General features: G+C 42.6%; 1 protein-coding gene across 4 annotated transcripts; it reads left to right on the top strand.

Moving 5' to 3' along the window:
- The first annotated feature begins 1,063 nt into the window (after nt 1-1,063).
- On the top strand, nt 1,064-10,998 carry il12rb2l (interleukin 12 receptor, beta 2a, like). 4 transcript variants are annotated; one of them, XM_056408031.1, is made up of 15 exons: nt 1,064-1,175; nt 3,760-3,833; nt 4,927-4,971; nt 5,187-5,335; nt 5,573-5,718; nt 5,927-6,068; nt 6,969-7,045; nt 7,160-7,397; nt 7,569-7,763; nt 7,980-8,084; nt 8,201-8,347; nt 9,279-9,440; nt 9,535-9,604; nt 9,966-10,041; nt 10,238-10,998. In XM_056408031.1, exons 1-15 carry the CDS (start codon nt 1,140-1,142, stop codon nt 10,628-10,630), a joined length of 2,055 nt encoding a protein of 684 aa, XP_056264006.1. In that variant the 5' UTR covers nt 1,064-1,139; the 3' UTR covers nt 10,631-10,998. The 4 variants fall into 4 exon arrangements, with proteins under 4 accessions (XP_056264006.1, XP_056264002.1, XP_056264003.1 ...); XM_056408027.1 differs by having other exon boundaries at nt 4,871-5,068; XM_056408028.1 differs by having other exon boundaries at nt 1,085-1,175; nt 4,927-5,068.
- The last annotated feature ends 95 nt before the right edge of the window (nt 10,999-11,093 follow it).

Here is an 11,093-nt window from a genome sequence, read left to right as displayed (position 1 = left end):
ATATGTATTCTTGATTGTTAGTTAGAGGTAAATTGTCCGTATTTAGTTTTTGTTTCATTTCACACAATGAGTGCTCATTGGGTTAAAGGTTCAGATCCATAATTTAAAAAAGTGTGAAAAGAACCACATCATTGCCTTTTTAAGTAATGTTGAAATTATGTTTTCAATAGCCAAGCTTAATATAGTCTAAAATCACATGAAATATGCTGTGCTGTCATATTTCATGTGAAGCATTTGATGCGGCTACATACTTCCTGAAAAAAACTCTTCAAGACAGTGACATTTTTGGTGATGGAGGAAGTATCAGATCCAGATCCTTCACTTAAGTGCAAGTCCAGTTATATATTATACAACACGCCCTATGCTATGAATATACAACATTTAAATACATTTTAAACAGAGTAGAGCAGAAGTATTCGCAACATTCAAGCCACATGGACCTAAAGTAGCGAAAGCATCGGCATTAAAATGACCCATACATTATTATGTTATTATACTGATTTATACTGACTGAATTTGTAAGCAGCAATGTAATGTCATAGTTGGTAAAGAAGATTAAAGTTGTGAAATGGTTAATGTTGCGGGAAAGAACAAAAACAATCGACTACACACATTTTTATTAATTCTGGGACTTCTTCTCCAAAAGTCCCTTTGTTTTTATAAAACAATTGATGATTTGGGCTTCGAAAGATTATAAAATCAAAAGCACCAGAAAAGTTTGGAGGTGAAATCACGACAAGGAACTGCTACAACTCGTAGACATCTGAAACACGACAAGGGGTCACAGGTCAAAAAGGTCAGGAACCACTGGTTCACCTCTAACAATGCATTGTTAGTTTATATCTTTATCTTAAAAAAAAATGTAAACTCTTAAAAAGTATACCGCTGTCTGCTGTGAAATAGATAGTTTAATATTTGAACTTGGACGAGTGGTTTCATGTCGTTGAAACTGGATCACACAGACAGCAGGAAGTAGACTGAGCTCTGAACATAGGAAGGCTTGGTGCACATGCGCGCTTCCCGTCACTGGCAATTCCAAGGCGGGGCTTGCCGGGTAAAAGCTCAACTGAATCAAACTTCACAACAAAACTATTTTTTGGACACAACTCCTTGTAAATCCTGTTTCAATTCGCCGGAGAATGCGCGACAGCCTGCCCGGCGTGTCTCGCGATGAGGTAATTAATGAAACAGACAATGAGGATATATAGTTTGCTCACAGAGAACAACAACATTACATTTATTACAGAGTGCAAAGAATACAACTTAACAACAACATCAACAAGTGAACAATCAATACACAACATCAACGGAACAAAAATCCACAAAAGTACCATAAAGCCCAAGCTGCTAATAAGTGTTAATCTAGTGTTACTGGAAAAGTAAGATATCTGTTTAATAATCTTAAGTCTCGAAGGAAGTGTTTCCTGTCTCCGACGGAAGATGTAGAACTTTCTGCTGTCCCACTGTCAGCGGGGGCTCGTTCCAACAGTCTGGATGTAGATTGAGGAGCGAGGCGATGTAACAAGACGTGAGCGGGTGCAGGAGTGAGCGAACGTGGGGGGGTGCCGGTGCACAGAGAGCGTAGACGGGTGACCCGTCTGCTCAGAGCCAACGTGTCCAGGACCAGGTGACAGGTGTTCGGATGTGAGCGGAGACCCCACCGTAGCGGAGAGCGAGAGAGCGGGAGTGGAGTGGTTGGAGCCAGGGAAGAGGCTGAAGACTGGTGAGTGGCTTGATGAGGTCGGGTGGCCAGAGGGCCTGCTGCATTCTACCAGAGCTGGACTGGAGGAGTTGCAGTGCACAGGCTCCCAGAGCTTTGACAGGCAGAGCGCCGCGTTCAGAGCAGGTAGTAATGACCAGGGAGTCATGCCGCCTTCTGAGTAGTTGCAGAGCCGCTGCGATGTATGGCGCCTGATGTACCTGCAGTGTTCAGCGTCACCCGAGCAGCAGAGTTGAGTCAGGGAGAGTGGACTTGTCAGGTTTCTGTCAGTCAGTGGAGGGGTGGGGTGGTGTTGAGAAGGAGGGTGGGGTCAGGGTGGTAGGTGTCTCGTCCTTCAGAGCAGTCTAGCAGTGGTTGACGGAGAGGAGACAGTCAGACAGGCAGAGATTCGTGAGTCAGATGTGGACAGAGCAGTGGTACAGCATAGAGAAACCCAGAGATCAGCAGGGTGAGATAGGTGGGCTATGGTAGCCAAGTGGAGATTGAGAGAAAGCAGAGAGAGAGAATGACGGAGAGAGAGAGAGGGAGGAGAGAGAGAGAGGGGAAGGAGAGAGGAGGGGACCCAGGAGAGAGGATTGAGGGTGCGGCAGATCCTCAGGGCAAGATCAGAGAGGTGCAGAGTGAGAAGATGGTACAGTGAAGAGAAAGAGCAAGAGAGGAAGAGTGTTCACAGGAAGAGAGTCTCAGAGTGTCAGTGAAGGTGAGGCAGAGAGAGAAGGAAGAGAACAGAGGAGAGAGGCTGAGGAGCAGAGAGGTGACAGAGTCGAGACTGTCAGTGAAGTCGAGAGCCTTCTGAGGGCCAGCAAGGAGGGAAGCCCGGCCTTGAACTGGAGAGAAGAGACACTGAGGGAGGAGACTGATAGGCCCAGAGTTTTGGAGAGAAAGATAGCTCGAGAGAAGTTTTGGAGAGCTTGTAGAGAAGAGAGCTCACTTCAGTTGCTGTGGCGTGGGTTTTTTGCTGAGTCTCTCCTCTCCTTCAGAGAGTTGGGGAAGCCCTCAGTTGAGAGGGAGGTGTTAATAAGATGGGAGAGGAGGCAGGTCAGAGGTCAGGAAGAAGCTGAGAATGGGGAGGCTGAGGGAGGGAGAGGGTCGCAGGTGGTCGGGAGGGAGAGTGGTCGGTCGGGGGGAGGTCGATGAGAGAGGAAGGAAAGAAGAGGAAAGAGAGGGGAGAAAGAAGGGATGAAGATGTGTGATGAGGAAGATGGATTGAAGGAGTTGCGAGGTTTGCTAATCTGTTTGTAAAATAGTCGACAAAGTGGTTCGGCAAAAGGTGGAAGAGGAGGGGGAGGGGGGGAGGAAAGAGGTTGAGAACAAAGGAGAGAAGTTTTTGGAAAGAGAGAGAAGGAACTTGATTTTTGTCAGGGGTTTTGGAGCTTTTGGCTGCAGAGATAGAGAGAGGAGAGAGGAGAGAGAGATGAGGGAGAAGAGATTGATCTGGCTGATTCTTTTGTTTTTTTTTTCCGATTGCTGCAGAGGTGGCTCGTGGCCGGTCCGGCAACCACCTGGGAGCCGACCCGGAGAGGCAACCCTGAGGTCGGAGATTAAAATTAAAAGAAAGAAGAGAAAGAAGAGGAGAAGAGAGGGAGAGAAGAGAGAGTTAGGATGCGGATGAGCAGTGAGCATGAGTCAGAAGAGAGAGGGAGAGGACAGAGGAGGAGGGAGAGAGAGGAGGAGGGCGAATGGAATGTTTGCGCGTGTGGTGCAGAGTAGAGATATGGGTGGGTTGTCAGTACCAGAGAGCGAGAGAGAGTAAGAGATGAAGAAGTGGTCTGAGACAGTATTAGATATAACATTCAAAGTCGAACTTATTCTGCGACTTTATTTCACTGGAGTATTTTCACCGCTGTGCTTCAATGTAACTCAGTAGCTCATAGTTATATCACGACATCTGTATTGGCTCATTCACTGGTGAGTACATAATGGGAATCTGTGTGTCACGTGACGTCAGGGTTACAAATGTCCAACATCGATAGCGGCCTCGGTCCGTGTGTACGTGAAGTACGAGTGTGTTTAACCCGCGTGTTCTGTCCCCCTTCTAGAGGCCCGGGTCCAGATGTAATGGCCACACTTCTGTCCATCTTGCTGGTCATCGTGCCAAACTGTTTAGCCTCAGGTGAGCTGACCCAGTGCTTGTGCACATGTTACCTAAATACTGTGCACGTTCAATTCCTCCTATCCCCAGGTGCTTTTCTGCTTTTGTATACTTTTACTCCAGCGTATTTAAAATCCTCAGCTATTACCATTTTATTGTAGGCCACCTCCTTAATATATTGTTTGTGTATTTTATTCAGTCAATCAAATCAAATACAATACAATATTATCCTATATAATATACAAAAGAGAAAGACTGAAAAGGTATAGGTCGAAGCAAAAAATGCTTATAAATTCCTATCCTAATATATGATCAGCTTGTAAGAAATGGAAAAAAGAAACTACCCAAGGGAGGTAAAGCGTGTACAAACCTCAAATTCGTCCGGCTATAGCATTGCAATATTAATTCAATATCAAGGACTTTATGCAAGCTTTGGTATATTCATGTAAAAAGTCGAGAAGATACTTCAAAATGTATCAACCACAAATTATATAGAAGATGTTTCATGGTCTTTTCTGTGCAGCACGTGTTGTGCAAGCTGAGCGTGTTTAAATTTAGGGCTCAATGCAGATCAGATAACCGTAAGTTTTTTCTAATTCAAACACTGACCCTCTATGATGTTGTGGTACTGTATTGAAGAGGAAGTGGGGACAAGAAAGGGGTGCACATGGATCCAGCCTTTTCAAAGTTCTCATTTCCTGTTATTGTTCCTGCACTTCCTTGTAACATGCTGGTTGCAGGCTTTGAATTGATCAGCACTATAAGTGTATGGGTTTTTGAGAAATGGGTAACGGTGACAGTGTGACAAATAAAAAAAAAAAGGTGTGAGTGTTTGCGGGTGTGTGAGCGGATTCACAAATTTATGAGAAGGACTCTGTGTTTTTATTCCGATGAAGATCATGTTTCTATCTGATGCACTTCAGTCTTCTCTCATATATTCTCTACATTGCTATTATTACAAGTAAATCTTTTTTGTGACTATTTTAAGTGGTATAAAAAAAAGAAGAATCCAAACCCAAGTTTTATTTGAAACCATTTTTTCTTTTCTTTTCTTTTAGTACGATGAAAACAGAATCTCTTTTGATTTCATCCCGTGCCCTCTGTGTTCCTCCAGCTCCTCCTGCTCCTCCGTCTCTTCCTCAGTGCTATATTCGATGTGGTGAGGAAAACGATTGTGTAGATATACACTGTAGCTGGGATCCAAAGCCGGACCCTGAGACGAACTACAGCCTGCACTGGGAGCCAGCCATTAGCGAGTAATCACAACCAAAGATATTCTTTCATTGTCATCTGAAAACTTTAGAGTTTAATAGTCTGATAACTTTGGGAGAAGCCTCATGAATTATTTCGACTCCTTTTTGTCTTGTCTTCCAGGGAGGGGAATGTGATCAATGGGACCAGTTCTGATGGGATTATCCAGCGAAAACACTTCAAGCATGGGGAGCTTCGTGTTTGGGTCCAGGCTAAGAACCAGCATGGTTCGGCCACATCTCAGGATGCTCGGTTCAATACGGCTGATATTAGTGAGTCCGTCCTGCGCATTCACGTTGATGACTACATCACCACAACCAACTATAACAACAGTAATGATAGACTTAGTAGCACTTGACACCAACCAAAATCATTATAATGTACCTGTTTAAATGGGGAAAAGTTGAGACTGACTTTTGAGACTCTTATAATTTATCTTCAAATGATTGATTTTGATTTAAGTGACATTTCCTTTTCGATTGCTTTTGTGTTTCTCTCTCTGTTTCTAGTCCAGCTGCTCCCTCCTAAACTCTTGTTAGTCACCCATGAGGAGTCTTTAGAAATTTCCTGGAATTCCACCTGTGATGAGCAGCAGTTCTCTTGGGGGCATTGTGACGTCCAATATCGGATTGAGGGAGACCAAGTCTGGCTGCAGGTGTCTGATTTAGGTTTTGTCTTCCACAATTTTCCTTTTCTTCGCAGCACGGTCCACACTGTGTAATGTAGTATGTTGACATTGAGAAGAAAGTGCTAAATGTATTATTGTCCTGACGAAAAAAGATCTTGCAAGAGAAACTGTATATCATTGATCGTGTAAAGCCTTATCAAATGAATGCATGCTTGTTCCCCCCCTTTCTACACAGGACATGGATATATTCCATGGCAGCTATACAGTCGACAGTCCTCAGCCCGGCACAGTCTATGAATTTCAAGTCCGCTGTTCCTGTCACACGGGCTTGACGAGTGACTGGAGTGCAATCTACAGAATACGAAGCACAGAGACGGGTGAGTCCTCCGGTGGGATGTGGTCTCCAAGTTCAGCATCAGCAAAGAACTTGGAGAAGGTTGCAAAACGTCGATAGATTCTGCTGTTTGTTTTATGCCGTTTTTGAACTAATGTATTCTCATTACCAACTACCCAAAATCTACCACATTTACATATTTTTGGTTAATAAAAAAATTAAAAAAGACATTATGTCACCAAATCTTATGTAAAAAGGTAATAATGAAACGCCTGTAGGATTTACATTTTGTAATACATTAGTATTGTGACAAAAATTGCTGATTGTAGAAAGAAATATACCAAACATTTAATTATTTACAATATTAACAGTTGAAGCTGCATTAATAACATGTCGTACATAGTTTGACATTTTGGGAAATACGCTCACTTGCTAAGGGAGAGATCGAAGAGCAGATGCTAGTTATTCTTATATCTATATGCTAAATATGAAGCTGTTACAAAAACACCCACCGGCACCTGTGAAGCTCACTAATTAACACGTTATGTCTTGTTTGTTAGAAAAGACAGTTTGGCATTTTACAGGGGTTATAGGTGCAGCACCAGTTCCTAGTAAACTAGAAGAGAGAAGTTCATATTCATGCCCATAAACCCCTTGTAAAACAGCCAAATATACCATGTGTAGTTTAGTGCGCTGTATTTTTTGGACAGAGCTAGCTGTTGTCCCTGTTCACATTAGATGCTAAGCTACCCTGCTCCTGGCTTTATCGTATCGATATTTACCATTTCAATATGAACAGTATGGTGACAGTAATTATGTAAAGATTAAATAAAAGGAAAGAATCCAGTTCAATAAATAGGCATTTATCTACTGAAACCGGGTCTAATTCTCCCATTAACTCTGTTGTTCTCTCCTTCTTGCTAATTGTTCCACCCTCGTTTAGCCCCAGATGGAGACTTGGATGTATGGGGGGATTGTGGGATATCCCATACAATCTCTGACTGTGTTGTGACCTGGAAGGTAGGTCCACACATTACCGACAACCGCTATTCTCTGACTAATGTGATGAACCGCGGTCTCACTCTATGCAGACGCTCTACTCGTTAACCTCTTCCTTCTCTTCGTCCCTTCCAGAAGCTTCCTGTATCTCAAGCTCACGGTCTCATTCTGGGATACAAAGTCAGGCTGTCTTACAATAACAACGCCTCAGAGATGCTGACTGTGACCCCGGTTCAGCCACTGGGCCGTGTGGCCTGTGAAAAGATGCAATGCCCCTTCACTTTCCCTCTGAAGGATGCAGCATCAGTCAGCGTGTCTGCCTACAACACTCATGGTGCCACAGTGCCTTCTTATCTCGCGATGCCAATACCAGGTATCAACTGTCATTCAGTCAAAAGAAATCTTTTCAGAGCCACAACTAAGAACTTAGAGGCAGTCGAGAGCTTTAAAGTGACTGCTTCACAATTACGATATGTATTTATGATCTAATTCCCCAGTTCCACCACTTGTATTTCTCCTCTTCTTCTTTTCGTCTCTTGCTCAGGTAAAGAAAAAAACGAGCAAGCTATTCGCCTCGTGATGACCGAAGAGAAGCTCACCGTGTCCTGGGATCTGCCCTCGCAGCTCTCAGACCACCTGCAGGAATATGTGGTGCAATGCAAACAAGCAGGAAGACCTCCGGGTCACGGATTTGATTGGATCAAAGTGAATAAAAGCCAGACAACAGGAATCTTTGAGGGTCTGTTTCACTTGGTTACGTTCATGCAACAACGCTGTTTAAATATTTCAAACATCTGATCGAGTAGGCCCAGAAAGTGATGGAGAACATGAATTCAAAGAAACCATCGTTCATTGATAATTTGTTAGCAGATATTTTCAACTTCAAGAGCAAATCTTCACAAAGACTTTCATTAAGGTTGGGCGTGTGCTGTTTGGTGTGTGTCTCCACCTACAGGTCAATATAGAAAATACACACCCTACCAAGTGTCACTGTTTACTGTCTCAGACAGCAGTGAAGTCCGTCACCTCTCATCAGCTATTGGATATTCACTTCAAGGAAGTAAGTGTTAATGCATTGTTTTTTTAGCTGTCTTTTAAAAATATAGCTCAAACGTCTCCTACTATTAAATGAAATATACTTGTAATCATTATGTCCCTTTCTCTATCACTTTTCAGCGCCCTCCACAGTGCCATCATTTAAGGTCTTTTACATCGCGCCCACTGATGTGACCCTGTTTTGGAAATCTACTCCCCTCGCAAAGCAGAATGGAGTGATCCTGTACTACCAAATAATAGTAGAGAGTGGAGCAAACCCACAGAAAGGTACATTCCATTATCCGAACCGCTTATCCTTTTTAGGGTCGCGGAGCCCAGCTGACATGAGGCGAAGGCGGGGTTCACCCTGGACAGGTCGACAGTTCATCTCAGGGCACATATATAGACAGACGAGCAGTCACATTCACACCTACAGGCAATTTAGAGTCAAATTTACCTGCATGTCTTTGGACTGTGGGAGGAAGCCGGAGAAGGGTCCCTCAGACTCGACTAACTTTGGTATCGATTTCACTTTTCATCTTGCATCATCATCAACAGGTCGGATTGGGTTTTTGACAACATACCTGCCAAACTAATGACGTTGCCATCAGACTCAGCTGTGATTTGTTTGTAGTCGTGACGATGAGAAAATGTCAGCATGCAAAAGTAAAATGGTGAAAATGTTAATATGATGCCTGCTAAACAACAACATGTTAGAATTGTTATTGTTTTTTAAACAGTATTGCTGTTATCTTTAAACAACATAATTCCATGGCAAGACGTACTTTCAGAATTTGTTTTAATGAATTTAATAGTATATAAATTACAAATATTTTAGACGGCATCAACAACACTGTAGAATGCGCACGTTGTCACAACAGTTACACTTGTACTTCAATCCTGCTCATAGACGATCAGCGGCAAAAAAGTGTTTATTTATTTATTTACATCCTACAAAATGTTGACGGTAGCCTTTACCTCAAAGCACTCCTGGGCCTCAGTGCAGCCTCAGAGAGCAGCTAGCACGACTACGTTTTGTTAAATTAGCTTAAATAGTTTGTAACTCAATTTCAAATCTATTTGTAAAATAATTATACATAATTTAAAAAAACATAAATAAAGAAAAGTGGTAACAGGCAAACTGAGAGAACACTTGGTTTGTGTCTGTCGGCTGTTCTCTGGTTACTTCAGCTCACTCCACACAATGTGTCTCTCCTAGTGTACAACGCGAGTGTATCACCACAGCGGGACAACGAGACCTTCCAGCTGCTGCATCTCAGTCCTGGACAAGAGTACGAGGTGCGGATTAGAGCCGTGACTGCAGCCGGGCCCGGAGCAAATGAAACGGCAAAATTCAAAACGAAGCACCATGAACATTTTGGTATTACACCGCATCTTCGTTGTTTCCTCGTTGAACATGATTTTTTACAATATGTGGATTAATTGATCAAGTTTCTCTAATTTCTATGTTTCAGGGCACTTGGTAGCAGTTGTGCTTGGAATCAATTTGCTGGTCGTGACGTGCGTTGCTTTGGTTTTATACAGGTGGGAGAATCATTTTAAACCACTTATTTTATAGTTATGAAGTTCTCTATCTCTAAACGTAGCTTTGCTACATCACGTTTGTTTTCCTTTTTGTTGGTAAATACTTTGACTATTGCACAATAAAATGGTGCTTTACATTCTAAAACTAATCACACTTTACATACTTCAACAAGCAAAATATTATATTTGTCAGTGCTGAGATGCTAAGGGTACAAAGGATGTTTAGTTAGAATTCTCTACATGCTTGTTTCATAAAATGTTGATGTGAACATTGAAGCATACATTAATGTACACATTTTCTTTTCAATTTAATTGAGGGTGTCTTCAGCTTGTCTGTTTTTAACTCCTATGTGTCTTCCAGTGCTTTTCGTGCTCCGTGTTTTCTTTACAAAGTGCCGAATGCCCGCAACAGCCACATTTTCCGACACATGAAGCACGTAAGTAACAGCACCTCTGAGTCTAATCTCGGAACTGGATTGACGCTGATTGTTGATGCCACTATTTTGCTATTCAGCTGGTAACGGCTTATTCAGTTTACAACTAACACGCTCACTAATAAAGTGAAGTTGGAGTTTGTTATTGTGTTTTACCAAAACAACAAAATACATCCTGGTTCTGTGTCTCTCTGTATAGATGAATGGCTCCTTGTCTTGGATCTGCATCCCCGTCTATGAGCCCAATCCCCAGATCTCTGTGTTGGAGGTTGTGGAAATCCAGCCGTGGGCTTTGAGTTCCTCCCTGGAGAAAACCTCTGACCCTGACAGGTTCACTAGGCCAGTGGTCGGAGACGGGGGCTCAAAGACGGACTGCCGCGATGATCAGAGGAAGGAAGCTGTCGCAGAAGAGGGTCATGGGACAAACCACAGATACGGAAGAGAGGAGTACAGCAAAATGGTTGACTTCGATGAAGAGAGAAACAGGGGGGAGAACGGAGAAGATGTTTGGAGCTCATCAGAGGAAGAACAGCCGGAGTCGGGATACGAAAAGCACTTCATGCCCACTGCTTTTGAAGTACTGGAAGTTTGATGTTTCTCTGTTGGCTCATGGACATTCATCTCAGACGTGTTATATTTTTATACTTCCTTTAAACGTACAGAAAATGTTCAATGTGGAAATGTTATTTTTGACATTGACCCTTTGGTCAGGCTGCTATAGCCTCTCTACAGGACCCAGGAGGGCAACTCGGGTCATTGGAGAGATTAGTGTTTTTTTTACCATATCGTGTTCCCTCTATTTTTTTAATAACTTTTCAAATTTCAGTGACTACCTATGTAAAAATGTTAATGTCAGAATTATTTTGGCAACATTATTGCACCTTTGAACTATTCATTTTTATAGGTAAATAAATGTACATTTTTGCGTCTATCATGTATAAATAAACTATTTTAATAATGGTCCGACTGCAGAGTTTCTAACTTGTTTGATTTAGTTCACTTTAGTGACAAAACAGCGATGCAGGTGGATGATGGATAGAAAGATAGTGTATTCA

Source organism: Pseudoliparis swirei, chromosome 23 (assembly GCF_029220125.1).
Source record: "Pseudoliparis swirei isolate HS2019 ecotype Mariana Trench chromosome 23, NWPU_hadal_v1, whole genome shotgun sequence".
Lineage (NCBI taxonomy): Eukaryota > Metazoa > Chordata > Actinopteri > Perciformes > Liparidae > Pseudoliparis > Pseudoliparis swirei.
Note: the sequence above shows the minus strand (reverse complement) of the source record. Positions and strands in the feature narration are given on the sequence as shown.